Source organism: Sceloporus occidentalis, unplaced genomic scaffold, assembly GCF_023333645.1.
Source record: "Sceloporus occidentalis isolate IW3139 unplaced genomic scaffold, rSceOcc1.0.p SCAF_23, whole genome shotgun sequence".
Classification (NCBI taxonomy): Eukaryota; Metazoa; Chordata; class Lepidosauria; order Squamata; family Phrynosomatidae; genus Sceloporus; species Sceloporus occidentalis.
Genome location: NW_028317003.1, coordinates 6,344,006 through 6,359,126, shown reverse-complemented (window position 1 = coordinate 6,359,126; position 15,121 = coordinate 6,344,006). Strand labels below are relative to the sequence as shown.

The window sequence follows — 15,121 nt, the reverse complement described above, 5'->3', positions numbered from 1 at the left end:
TCAACTGATAATCGAACAATTGACATTTTCTTCTATTTTTATTCACCTGTTTATTTGCCTATCCAATTACATTGTCCTAGGAACCTAAGTGGTCATCACAGTTTATTGAATCTATTAATCAACTCAGCTTGGCAAGGGTGATTTTTCATGCTCGCTTTATCCTTCTGTTAACTATGAGGTAATTTTAATTAATTACAGATTCTTAGATTGGAATACTTATGATGTAGTTCATTTGTCATACACTTCACTAATCAATGTTATAGGGGTCATTTTGCAGCTTAGTTCGATGTATAAAACATATACAGGTTTGTCTTTCATTCTAATAAGGCCCAGGAGAAAAATCACAGTTGTTGGGCCCCATACATAAGGTATATTTATATATTTGGGCTCATGTTATCACACAAAACCCTGTTGATTTATAGGCCAACTCACCCTAGATCATTCTAAGAAGACACTATGGAATATATGTGCGCATCTCTAAATGTATATAGTATTTTCTTTTTCTATTCATACATATTTTGTGAATAAATAAGGCACATGACTCTCAACCACAGTGAAGCTGTGTTATGCTTTAATTGCTTTAAGAGATATTTTAGTTATTTACCAATTAATTCATATGCCGTTTATTGTCACTATCCAAAACACGCGATACATCATCTTCACTGACAATACCAACTCAACAATATACCGGTATTAAGCACATTAATGATTAGCATCCTCACTTACGTAACGTCATCATCATAATTTGCAGGAAAATGTAGCATGAGCTCAAGTACTGCTGGTACAGTAGTGGATGGGCAGTATATATGGCCTACTTTGGCTAATTTTGTTTGCCCTTACACCAGCGGTGGGATTCAATTTTTTTAGTAACCACTTCCGAGATTTTGTACTAAAAAATAAAAACCTCACACACACACTCAGGCAGTCTCTCTCTCTCACACACGCACACAGAGACTCAGGCAGTCTCTCACACACGCACACAGAGACTCAGGCAGTCTCTCTCTCTCACACGCACACAGAGACTCAGGCAGTCTCTCTCACACGCACACAGAGACTCAGGCAGTCTCTCTCACACGCACACAGAGACTCAGGCAGTCTCTCACACACGCACACAGAGACTCAGGCAGTCTCTCTCGCACACAGAGACTCAGGCAGTCTCTCTCTCTCTCTCTTACACGCACAAAGTGACTCAGGCAATCTCTTTCTCTCACACGCACACAGAGACTCAGGCAGTCTCTCTCACACATGCATACAGAGACTCAGGCAGTCTCTCTCACACACGCACACAGAGACTCAGGCAGTCTCTCTCACACACGCACACAGAGACTCAGGCAGTCTCTCTCACACACGCACACACAGAGACTCAGGCAGTCTCTCTCGCACACAGAGACTCAGGCAGTCTCTCTCACACACAGAGACTCAGGCAGTCACACATAAATAAGTCAAATCTAATGTACTTTGAACAATTTCAAGATGTTTAGTAAATATATATATATATATACCGTATTTGCTCGATTATAAGACAAGGTTTTTTTCAGAGCAAATGCTCTGAAAAATACCCCTCGTCTTGTAATCGGGGTTGTCTTATAATCAGACCTCAAATAGGTCTGACTATGAGACGACTAAGATCCAGATCCCCCGCAGCTGCAGGGGACCTGGATCCTCCTGTCTCCCCTCCCCCCGCCCCACTTACCGGTACTTCTGAGTCCCCGGTGTGTAGCTGGGGCAGCGTGTAGATGCACCGGTGCGGGGAACTCTGATCTCTGACAGCCGGGGAATGTCTGCGCGATGGACGCAGACAACCCCTGCTGCTAGCCACGCCTCCTTCCGGCTGCAGCGTAAGTGCGTGGGATCTACACGCTGCCCCAGCTACATGACAGGGAAGTCAGAAGCACCGGTAAGTTTGGAGGAGGGGGGGTGTTAAATGGGGGGCATAAGGCATTTCTGGAGGCAGAGAGGCCTCCAGAAATGCCTTTTTAACCCTCTATACGCCACTCTGCCTCCTGAATGCCTTAAACCTCCCTATATGCCACTCTTCCCCATAATATGCCTTTTAACCCTCTAAATGCCAGAGTGGCATATAGGGGTATAAGGCATTTCTGGAGGCAGAGTGGCACATAGGGGGTCAAAAGGCATATCATGGGGCGCAGTGGCATTTAGAGGGTTAAAAGGCATATCATGGGCACAGTGGCATATAGGGGGTATAAGGCATTTCTGGGGCAGATGTGCATAACGGGGGCAGGTTGGAAAATAGAAGGAAATAAAACCAAAATATTTTCCTCAATCATAGCTTTTATTAAACAAAAATAGTTTAGATTAATTAACATTTACTGGTAAAACTTTTTTCCTATAGGGTCATCTTATATTCAAGCTTTTTCTTTTTTTTCCTGAATTAATATTCAGATTTGGGGGCCACTAAATATTTTTGTAAATGTTCTTGAAAACAAGGTGAAAAGTCTCCCATGGCCATCTTTGTCCCAGCCTCCCACAGCCAAGAATGCCCCCAGTTACTTCAACTTACCTTACGGAAGACCCCGATGTGCACTCTGTTGTTTTCCCACTGTCAAACATCCGCTGCTGCTGTCAGTGGCTCCACCCACCCTCCTCACTGTACGGGGATAGCACCGCCCACACAGGTTATTGAGCAGCGCTGGTGCCGCCCACGAAAGTTATTGAGCGGCGCCGGCTGACTCACTTCTATTTTGAATCGACAGGGGTGGCATTTTAAGAAGCCTTCCCTGTTGATCCGAAATAGAATTGAGTCAGCTGGCGAACACTACTCAGTGACCTTCGTGGGCGGTGACAGCCCCGTTCAGTGAGGAGGGTGGGTGGAGCCGCCGGCAGCAACGGGGTTGTCTGCATCGCACAGACGTCCGCTGCTGCCGGAAAGGAGGATCCAAGTCCCCTGCAGCGCCGCGGGGATCTAGATCCTAAACCCAATTATAGGCTGCACAACCACTTTAAGGGGGGGTGCATCCTATAATAGGGTAATTAAGAAACGGTTCAAGTGAACTGATCATTTTTTTTTCTTACACATAAAATTGAAGCCCCAGGGAAAGAGAAGCACAATTAATAATAAAATATATGTGCGAGACTTATAAATTGTGTAATGGGTCCCTGGGGTGGAGTATCCAGTAGAGCAGGGTGGGCTGATGTTCCAACAGCCTTATAAAATCCAGACCGGGATTTATAGGTGACGAACTACAGCTTACCTGGTCCAATTAGGAGGGTTTAAAAAAGACCAGTTGGTGCAATTCAGTTCCTCCTTATCCCAGCCAAGAAAGCTGCTGGGCAAAGACCTTGCTGGAGTTATTTTGATTGGTTGAGAGGAGGATCTAGGTCATTTAGAGCTGTTAGAACACGATCCCAGGGACAAACAGTAGACAGAGACAGCCGTATGAGTTAAGGGACCTTAATATAGGTATAACACCCCAAATCCTAGGCTGGGGGTAAGTGTTTCATGTACAAGAAAATGTATTTGTTTCCTGCATTAAAAAGGGGACACATGCAGATGGGTAATTCTGCAGAATCCCCCTCCCCATGAAGTCCATAAACATTTAAAGGGACCACCTAGCTATCCTATGCATTAAAGTGAATGAAAGCTGGAGTGTCCCTTTAATTTCTTACAACAATGTCTCCTGATAAACAAGGTTTCTCTTGGCTTGGGGTCAAGGGAGGGTTTCAACAGCTTTCTTTTCATAGAAGACATACTGCCCCCTGCACTCGGATGCTGTATGTACCTTGCACGTGCTGTTTCATTGCAGCTGTAGGCTTTGCCCAGGAATGAATGAATGAAAAGGAAAAAAAAAGTAAAAAGCCAAGCTTTTAACGGCACATTTCGTCAAAGAAACACTGACGGAAACTACTAAACGCGGACTAGGCAGCCAAGCAGTTACTTGGCGTTTCCGGTTATTGCTCCATTATTTACATAACGAGCGCTCTATCAATGTTTTACCACTCCGACTCTTCCTGTACTATTGCACGCGTATAAAGAGATATAATTGGTTGAAAGAACAGAGCCCGCCCCTCACAGATCGTTGTTATTTCAACCGCAGTGTCTAATGAGGCCCCACCCCCTCCAGCAATACCATTGGCTGAAATTATGTCAATCATCTGGTCTTCCACCGCCCTCAGTTCTACTGACAGCACGTGCCGCGGGCCTACAGGGAAGTATTCCATATGAGCCCCCCTGTAATTGTCGTCATGTACCAAAGAGAGGCGGGGCTTTAAAATGACTGGCGCGAGACTACAGATTTCTCCGCCTTCCACGTACCTGTCGCTTAGCGATTGGTGGAGAGTTTATGTTCGGTAAGGTAGTGGGTGGGGTTGTGTGCAGAGGCTCCCCCTTTCAGCCGTGAATAGGAAATGTCATTCTGAGGGTATAGCAGAGGAGTGTCTGCTGGCTTTGCTTCACTTGGTGGTTTTTCCAGTCATTTTCCGGATTGTGATGTGGTCGGCGGGCCGTTGGAATACCGCAAGACTTACACGGAGAAGAAACGTGTCGGCGAATAAAGGAAAAAGCGGGGGCACTGTGGTATTGGGACATTGGAATCTAAAGGACGAGCCGCGTGCCCGCGCATTTTAAACCTTCCTCCTCAGCCCAGACCCGCCAACCGTCACCGAACGTACCCATAGCCCCCTCTCCCGCCCCATCACACACACACCCCCCACCCCGGGAGGAGGAGCGGCCAGCGGGGGGGAAATCCAACATGGCGGAGCATGCAGCCCTGGATCATAAGCACAAAGCGACATCCTCCAACTCCGGGGCCTCCTCCCTCGCCCTAAGCACCGGTCGTTCGGGCTCCGGTTCCTCGTCTAACAGCAACACCAGTGTGCACTCCCCCGGAGCAGGGGCTGCAGGTCATGGAGGGCTATCGGGGGGTTTGTCGCAGCCTGCCGGCTGGCAGTCCCTGCTCTCCTTTACTATCCTGTTCCTGGCCTGGCTGGCCGGCTTCAGCTCCAGGCTGTTCGCCGTCATTCGCTTCGAGAGCATCATCCACGAGTTCGATCCCTGGTGAGTGCACAGAGGGAGTCCGGGTTCCATCGTGATCCCCCACTATATGCAGTTGGGACACACTAAAGAGGATGAGGGCATCGTGATTACAGGAGTTTCTGGAGGCGGTCGGTACTTAAAATCTTAGCGGCTGACCCGGTTCTGATGGTTTCTTGCCGGTGACAAAATGTAACTTAAAGTGTCTGTCACTCGGTACCATCCTCACGCTTCTCTTCGGAGAACCATGGTGTATTTCAGTGTCTCTTAGATCCTGCTTCTCGTTTTCAGTACGTAGAGAACTATAGAAGTAAAAGCAGAGCAGCGATTTACACGTTTATCTCATCGGTTTAATATAGGGCTTGTGCGGATCTTTAGTCTGGATCATGTGCATGTATGCTGATCACATGGACCTCTTTGTGTCAATACCTCGTTAAGGGTTAAAGTTTACGTAATATATATGTGCATAAAGTCACAGCATGCGTTTAGTTCTGCCTCTGCACGACAGGGTCCTGTGTTCTCCATAACGTGTAATATATTAAAATATATATATATATATTAGTGTGTGTATATATATATATATATATATATATACATACATTGGATAGATAGATCCTTTGTGTCTGCTATAGCCTTTGTCTGAAAATTCTTTTTATTGTTCCTGTACCTACAAGCCACCCTTTGTGTGCTGGCTTTCATGACTGCTCAAGTATATTTAAAGATGTTAAGGGAGAGAATGCACCTGCTTCCCCCTATTGGCAAATTATGCTATATAAAATATATTTGTATTACAGTAATGTGTATTATCTGAAACGTGTCTGTGCATTAAATCAACTCTTGATATGTAGGTCTTTGTAAGCGAAGCCATTACCTGCAGATTTTATCAGATTTGTTTGTGTATGTGTGTGTGTGTATACATAATAAATAAATATATAATGGAGAGAGAAAAGACACTATGCAGGCAAGTAAAATGTCACTTATAGAGCAAGTAGACCGTGTTCTCTTAAGTGTTAGTCTGTATGATGGCAGTTTGGTGACACCAGTATGTCAGACACTATTAATCTATTTACTCTTCTTTAAGAAGTTCTGCTAATGTAATGAATTCCAGGAAGTTTCTAGTTAAATGGATTGCTGCGCCACTCTCCTGCGATAAGTTATGTTAACATGCTCAGCATGCGCTGATGTGCTGGTGGTTTCATCTAACTTTGTGTATGAGACTGAGCTGCTTGTTGTTGAGAAGTGCCTGGTGAAGCATTCACTTTCTCCGCATCATTTCATTATCAGACAGTACTAGCCGATCACCTGGCAATGACCTATTAAAAAGGAACCCATTTCTTGCAGTCGCAGAGGCAGTAAATCAGCTCAATGCCTTTTTAATCACCAACACAAGCAAATTTCAAATAGCTTCATGCATCCCTTATGGTCTGATTTGTCGTCTGCTTGGCCTGGATGCCATCGCGCTCTGTCAGTTTTTTTGTTTCTGCATAATGAGTTGGCTTTGTGCTTGGCATTAACCGGGAGGGAGTGTGTGAGACGTGGGTTTCTTGGGTGTCTCCGGTTTCAAAGTCCTTTCTCCGTTCCCCTGTTGTCTCTGTGAGGCAGACTTCTGAAGGTGCAGTTCAGGCTGGTGTGCATTTCCCTCCACCTCCCCACCATATGCCCTTCTCTCCAGCGCACCGTCAAATAGCTGTCTGGCAAGAGTGAAACCATCGCTATGAGATCCAGGGCCGCCTCCTCAGTTAGGCGGCTGTTCAAACTGTAGTGATTATGAAACGGTTGCTGCTATCCCTGCTTTGATTAGATGGCGTTCTATTGCTTTTCTTACACTAGTGTAAGAAACCTGTAACCAGGAAGTACTCCATTAACTTAAAGGGATACGCTAGTTTCCCAGGGAGCCCCCTAAACAATGCGTATGAACATATTTGTTTCTCATATGGACTATTCGGTGATATTTTTTTTAGGGTATAGCTGCAGAGCTGCAGCTTCCCGTGTTCTGTGATTTGAAGATTCTTGCCACTGATTGGCAGGAAAGGGCTCCCACTTAACCAGAAGCCCTTTGATCATGAGTTGGCGCATGTCTTGATAGACCCCTGCCCATAGTATTTGCTGACCTGCAGCTCACTGGCAGTAAGTGTATTGTCTGAAGAGATGTGTCGGACTGAACACCTCTCCTGCATGGAAAATATTCGGTGGGCAAAGGGACAAATGCATATGGTGGTGGGGAGGGGGGTTGTAGAATCCCCCCCCCCCCCAAATTATTTGCAAGGGAATGCCACATGCATTTACAGGGACATATGGTGGCTGGAGTGACCTTTTAGGTTTCATTGTGGAGTTGGGTAAGGAATTGCATGTTTCTAAAGGACCGGTTAATGCTCCTGACACACTGACTGACTATAGAAGAATGCATTTTAAATGACTTTAGCAGAAGATACAGCCCTGCTGCTACAGATGCCTGCCTCTTCCATGGTCCCACTATACTTGTCACTGACCAGCTATTCGGTGGCAGGAAAGTGATCCAATTGAAATGAGTCGAAGTGCTTTCATCGCATGCAGGGGTCTGAAGGGATTTGTATATTGGCTGCATGCATCTGCACACATTTAGCTGGAGGAGGGGGGAATTGGGTCAAATGCATATGGGGTATTCTGCAGAAGGGAACCATGCTGCTATCATACGCATTAAAATGATGGGTGCACTGTCCCTACAAGTTGACTTTATTTTTTTCTTCTGAAGTAACCCATGCAGATCTGTAAGTGTGAGATCACATTGACCAGGAAGCCTCTACAGTTATTTAATTTTTAACCATTTGAGTCGAGGCTTAGCCACCCATTGTAGATCTCCGGCACAAAAGGCTTTCATATATTCATATATTTTTTTTTTCTTTATTTGTAAACTATGTCTATAGTAGTATATACCGTATTTGCTCGATTATAAGACGAGGTTTTTTTCAGAGCAAATGCTCTGAAAAATACCCCTCGTCTTCTAATCGGGGTCGTCTTCTAATCAGACCTCAAATAGAAGTCTGATTATGAGACTAAGATCCAGATCCCCCGCCCCCCCCCATTTAACACACACACACACACACACACTTACCGGTGCTTCCTGCTGTATTGCCGGGGCAGCGGGTTGACGTCTACGCGATCCGCGTAGACAACGTCCGCTGCAGCCAGAAGGTTGTCTGCGTCCGTCGCGCATACCTTCCCCGACTGTCAGAGATCAGAGTTCCGGTGCGGGGAACTCTGATCTCTGACAGCCGGGGAAGGTATGCGCGACGGACGCAGACAACCCCCGCTGCCAACTCCACCTCCTTCCGGCTGCAGCAGAAGGAGACGTCAACCCGCTGCCCCGGCAATACAGCAGGAAATTGGAAGCACCGGTAAGTGTGTGTGTGTGTGTGTGTTAAATGGGGGCATAGGGCATTTCTGGAATGCCTTATACCCCTATATGCCACTCTGGCCCATAATATGCATTTTAACCCCCTAAATGCCAGAATGGGATATAGGGGTATAAGGCATTTCTGGAGGCAGAGTGGCACATAGGGGGTCAAAAGGCATATCATGGGGCACAGTGGCATATAGAGGGTTAAAAGGCATATCATGGGCCGCAGTGCCATATTGGTGTGGCAAGCCTGGGGGCAGATGTGCGTAACTGGGGGACAGGTTGGAAAATACAAGGAAATAAAAACAAAAAAAATATTTTTCTCAATCATAGCTTTTATTTAAAAAAATAGTTTACATGAATTAACATTTACTGGTAAAACTTTTTTCCTTTAGGGTCGTCTTATATTCAGGCTTTTTCTTTTTTTTTCCTAAGTTAATATTCAGATTTTGGGGGGTCGTCTTATAATCGAGCAAATACGGTATTTAGAACCTATTTCATGTTGAGTATATGTCTACCTTAACCCTCGTTATACGCACCAGATATATAGGACAGAGTTCTAGAACGTGTGTATGTGGTGGCTTACTTAACCCCTTAAGGACAATGGGCGGTCCCTAAACCCATTGAAAACAATGCATTTTGAGCCCGTACATGTACAGGCTTTGTCATTAAGGGGTTTAAATAATAATGCAGTAGAGAAGCACTGCGTAATCACAATAACAAGGAGAACCGGAGTCCCCACCCACACGTGTAGAAAAGTGCAATGAGTATATTAAGATAATACTTCCCAATGGCTGCGGCTGCCCAAATATCACTCTTCCTCAGAGTGCAATAGTACAAATATATCCAGAGTTGGGGAGCGATGACCTAAAAAGGGAAGAAATAACCAAAAATAGTGTAATAAAGTAAATAATAAAAATGTGTAAAGGTGTAAGTGCCACTCACAAATTAAATGGAAGTATCAAGCCCATCTGATGAGTCTTTAAAATCTTTTTAATATCTTCATAAAACTCTAAAAATAATCACAAAACAGACCGCAATGGTGATAATACCTCTGATCATGGAGTTACCGGTAATCGAATTGCACTTACAATTGGGTTAACATGGTTATTGCCATTTTCGCTTAACCCAATTGCAATCCGATTTTATGTCATCGCTCCCCAACTCTGGATATATTCGGAGAAGCACTGCGTTGCATGAGATCTAGGTCCAGTGGCAACCCCAGCGCGCATGTACAGTAAATGCCACAAGTGATGTCAATGGGAAGACTTTCCTGCCAGTGATTGGCTGATGCGTGAAGCACAGGTGGTGCTTTAATATGTGTTTGGGGTTGAGGCTCTGATGGAGCTGATGTATTATAAATTGTTTTCAGTGATCTGTGGTTAAGTTGGATCTTTAAAGTCAGCCATTAGCTGCTGTTTTCAGATGCTACTCCTGAATTGTCTGTTTCTAAAATCTAAACGCTGTTTGCCTGTTGTGTCAAATATATGATATTAAAACGCCTAAAATAGACGTTTGTGTAATGGGGGAGAACGTGCCGTGTTAATAGATAGCCATATATTACAAGTGACAATGCTGCCACGTCGGGTCATTTAAAAAAAAACCCCAAACCATTTTGGACTTTGACTGTACAGTTACTTGTATCCGGTAGAGCTGGTCACTGTTAATATCAGAACTCTCATTTTAATGAAATCCCTCATTATTGCGAGTTTGTGCTGTCACCGATGATCCGACTGCTTTGCATAAGCAGAATGAAAGTATAGCTTGTCAGCTCTGTTGGTCATTCAATCCATTAGGTCTGTTGGCTTGATTTGATTACGAGTGATGGTTTCTGACACATTGAATATGAAATTCCGCAACCCCTGATATCAAGTGGCAGGTTATCGGTCTTTTTTTTTTTTTTTTATATTTTTTTTTAATTCATTGCAGCCGATATAAACATTTTGGTCACTTTGATCAATGCTGCCCAAGCCACGTTTCGGGGCATGTTTTCACACACAGTAAAACATGGAATTCTTTTGGCAGTTTCATTTGTTTTAATGTTTCCTTGTACTTTTCAGAATCTCGGCTGCAGAACGAGGGTAGATAATTATATGTCGCAGCCTAATTATATCGGGAAGCCGATTTTTGTTGTTTACTGTGTAAGAAGAGCTATAAAATAGTTTCTCTATGTTGAAAAACAAAAAATTTAAATATTTTAAACTTTTGGTCCCGCGATCCTGCGACGGTCACATTGGATTTTGGGAAGCCACAAACTTGTGTTTGGAACGTGAAGCTTAAGGACATCGTTGGCCAACTCTTCCTCCTCGCAGCTCATGTTCTTATACTCTTATTATTACTATAGCTGCAATGACTGTAATCAATCATAATGATAATTACAGTTGATGGGGTACGAGAACTAGAACTGACAGAGTAAGACAAACCAATATGTTAGGGGGAGAGAGAGCCCTGCTCGCAAGCTTACACTCTACAGCATATTTTATATGGTTGTTAATGGAACTAAGCTTGAGACAGTTTGACAGTTAGGACAGGCTTTTCATCAGATAATTACGGGACTTTAGTTTTCACATTTCAAGGCTTTGACACACACCTTTACTCCCAGGTGGAAAATGTATATATCAATAAGAAATAGTTTTTACCAAACAACTAACATTCCGAGTTTAAGAATCAGCCAAAGTTTCAATACCTGAGAGGGCCCTTCTTCAAATATAATGTATCTTCAGTTCGAAGAAGAGACCTCTGAGGTATTGAACGCCGCTAGGAGGTATTGCGAAATCCCTTTAACTACCAAAAGGATTCAGTGTTTTGAAGCGTTTCATTCAGCGCACGTACGTCACATGCATTCTGTTTTGTTAAACCTTAGCAGATCAGAAGAAAAACGGTAAAATTATAGAAGGTTTTATCGGATAGACAAAAGCTTTTAATATTTTTTTCTTCTTCCCAATTTCTATGGCAACAACCTCGGTGCCTGCTTTTTGGTCACATGACAAGTGTTCCCTGCAAAAATTCTGAATGAGGCAAAATTTTCCAGAATTAATTCTGTCTGTAAGGAGGCTGAGGATTCAGCAGAAGTATGAACAATATTTCAAATCCTGCCTTTGGTTAGAGAGAGAGTCGTTATCAATCAATGTTGGTGCATCTCTTTTTAGATATTTATCATCAGGATCGGTTAAAAAGTGGGGAGTAATTGAATGTAATGCATTTACTTTTTTCTGTTTAAATCCTCATTGTCTATCCTATAGCATTGCTTGCTTGTGCTAAACCTTGATGCGAATGTCAGCACCTGTTGTCATGTAGTGATGCCATATTATTGTTTAACTTTTTTAAAATATTGGTTTGTGTTTTTCAACAGACTGGGAAAAATATGTATGAGCTTCTAATTCCTTAATTCAACTTAAAAGTGACTATTTATAGATCTATAAGAAGCTGTTATATGCTGCAGCACTATGACAGTTCTAACTTACTAAAATGTGTACCTATGTTGCAAAAAACATGAGGCTGTGATATCACAATACATAAGACTAACTCAACCTTCTGAGTGGGTTTAGACATACAATTCTATTCAACCCCCTATTACGCTGTCAACCCGAAAGAAAAAAACCTTCTCTTTCTGTACCAGGATGTCTGAATGTGTTAATCCTATTGTGAAGTTCTATTTGTTCTCTCCTCCCTTGTCCATCTGTTCTTGCCACTGATTGGCTGCCTGAAGAGACTGATCGCTGTCAGGAAAGTGATCCATTGCAATTAATGGGAGTGCTTTCTATGAATGCGCATGGGGTCTGAAGACCCCCACCCACAACATTTGCAGACTCAGCACTGAGTATTATTGCATAAATGGAGATGTGTGGCTGAACACATCTGCTACATGGGAAAACTGCCCGGCATACCCGGGAGCTGATGACGGTGGGCGGTCCAACTGACGGTGGGCGGTCCAACTGACGTTGCGCAGCGCACGCTATTTTTAATGGTGGAAGTCGGTGAGGAGTGGGGCGTGCCGCATCACCGCTCCTGTGACCTGGAGTTTCCTGTTCGTGACCCCCCCCCCCAAGCATCTACAAAAGGAACACCACAAAAAAAAAAAGCCATGCATCTATCATGTGCATATGATGACTGGGCAGTCTCTTTAAATATAGGGATCCCTGTACAGTCTATGTACAGTGCTGACCCTCTAACATAAGTAATGCCTTCAGGTAATGGGAAAGTATTGGCTCCTCCAGCTGATGACCTGAATCCCAAAAACAGAGCTTGTTTTTTGCCTACATCTTTTTTGCCGTTGAGTAGCTAGATCTAAACATTATAATGGTTATTAGGTATAATTTTACTAGCCACGGTGATCTTGGATGTTTGATGCAAAAATTCTTGTTCCGCTTCGTGTCAGGTTTCATTAAAGGAGCACAGTAGGATAAAAGCCTCAGTGAACAGGAACAAATTGCTTGACAGAGGGAAATCCTATTTTGCAAAAATTTTGTTTAAGCTAAAAAGCGATCTCTGCTAGGACTGCCATATTATTTATAACATAACCCAGCTTCAGTGCTAGTTTTTTTTATCTCCACAGAACCAATAATTTAGAAAATATTGATACCATCTGCCCTCTATTCCAGGTGTCATTTTCTTCATTGATTGACTCTGGAACCTTAGTGTTAAAACCAAATCGGATCTACCTCACTTGTGCAAAGAAACTGCTTGAGATGTTAGAATAATATATAGAATAAACATAATTTCATTAGTGCTCAGTTTGCACGTTTCAGAGTTATGAAAGTCATGAGAGAGATGGCTGAGTAGTTGGGTGAAAGAATGGCAATGCATCCATGTTGGCGAGGCAGAGTAGGTACTTGTGTATGTCTTGTTCTGTACTGTTTCCCAGTACCTGGCAATTACACGTCTGTCTCTCTGTTTGTGACAAAGTAATACTCGTTCCCTTCTAAATAATATACATTTATAAAATGATTTTATGAGCAAGGGCCACGTGGAGATCGGGACAGAACCCAGTCTGGCTTTAGATGGACTATTAGAGGTGATGAATTGTTTATAAGTAACTGATTAAGCCAGCCTATTGTTTGCTTTCTTGGTTTACTTCATATTCCTCCATATCGGAGACGCTGTGTGCGATGTACACTAAAACATTTACTGTTCACTATAAAATTCTATGACAGCTGATTCAGTGATGGGATTACAAGCGGCATCCTTTAGAGAGCCTTTTTTTGCAGCACGGCAGCTTTACTTTAACAATGCTTATTGCAACTGAAAGCATTGTTAGAAGGGATTCAAAATCAATTTTGTCCATTCTGTTAAAGCCAGCGGTGCCAGTTCCAGGTTATGGAAAATGTTAATGTCCAATACATATGCATCATTAGGAAATTACTTTGCACGATTTGTGCTATGATCAGTTTTTTTATTATTATTTATATTATATTAACATTTATCGCTGCTAGTTTTATTCTCTTATATTCAACACATCACTTTTTCACACTGCTTAAATTACTTGGAACAAGTACAGCATGAAAACTATATATCATGCTAAGAAATGCTTAGATGCCAGGAAAGCCAGCACTTTGTAAAAAAATTTTTGGAGATTGTTACTTTTAGGCAAGAATTTAATTTAAACAAGCTAGCGCTCATCTGGAAAAAAATCATCTTTATGTAAATTATTTTATTTTTTTTGAAGTTCCTTGGCTTTGTTTTTATGTCTGCGGTACTGTTCTGACATGTTGGGAGAACTTGTGTGTGTGTGTGTGTGTGTGTGTGTGTGTGTATATATATATATATATATATCTATATCACACACACATACAAGTATATATTTATAACCGCCTGACTGTGGCTTGCTTCCATCTGCCAATTTCTATGTGCAGCTGAAAACAAAGGGAATCAAGATTTTACTCTATTGCAGTGTTTTGGTTATTTTGGTCATTCATTCTTTATAGTAAGCAAGGGTTTCTTAAAGTAGAAGCGTATGAATTTTAATATGGATTGTTTACCGGTAGAGGAGGGGATGAAAAAACACTTTTAAGGAGATGTTCCAGTTGTTTGAAGCTATTGCAATGAGTGGATTTTCCATGCGCACGGAAGCTAGCTGACAGTTAGTATTCCGTGAGTGCGTACTGTCAATCAGGAGATGTCTGGCTGAGCAGGTCCTGCAAGCCAAACAGCTTGATGAATTCCGCCATGCTTTTTCAAGGACAGGCGGATATTTCACATATTGTACTCTATCCCCTTAAGATGTAAACAAAAACCTACTCTGTGTTAGGAGACTAAACTGGGTTAATTCCTACCTAACAGTACCGGCCAGCTAGGTTGGTTCTGAGTAACATACAAAAAAACCTTTGCCTAAACAGCTGAATACTTGCCTCACCCCTCGGCTCAGGTTCATGTACGGTCTGTGTAAAATCTCAGTAGGTGAAATAGGGCTGGTCGGTGTTAATCGGGGACTGGCTGAAGCTGCTACAAGTATTAGCCCTAGAAGCTGGTAAACACTGCACTATGTGTAGACTTATATACCTGCCCTCAACTAACGTGCTCCCAGTGACCCTGACATACACATACACATACTCGTACATCCACCCACCCACCAACCCGCACGCAAACACACCCACATATGTATATATATGTATGTGTGTGTGTAATTTATCATAATCCTTTAAGTCCTTTCACAACTGTATTTCTACTTGCCTGGAGGTTTAATATCAATACTCTTACCTATCATCCTCTTGCAATCTACATTGGCCTACCTTGTAACCTGGAAGCCTCCTAGAGCG

The 15,121-nt window shown here is 43.0% G+C and overlaps 1 protein-coding gene across 1 annotated transcript in view; it reads left to right on the top strand.

Annotated features, from left to right (window-relative positions):
• Nucleotides 1-4,709: 4,709 nt before the first annotated feature.
• Nucleotides 4,710-15,121, top strand: part of LOC149300750 (dolichyl-diphosphooligosaccharide--protein glycosyltransferase subunit STT3B-like) — a 47,677-nt gene continuing 37,265 nt past the window's right edge. The window contains exon 1 of the mRNA XM_089484847.1: nucleotides 4,710-5,014. Coding sequence (XP_089340973.1) covers nucleotides 4,710-5,014 — 305 coding nt within the window. The remainder of the gene's footprint in view (nucleotides 5,015-15,121) is intronic.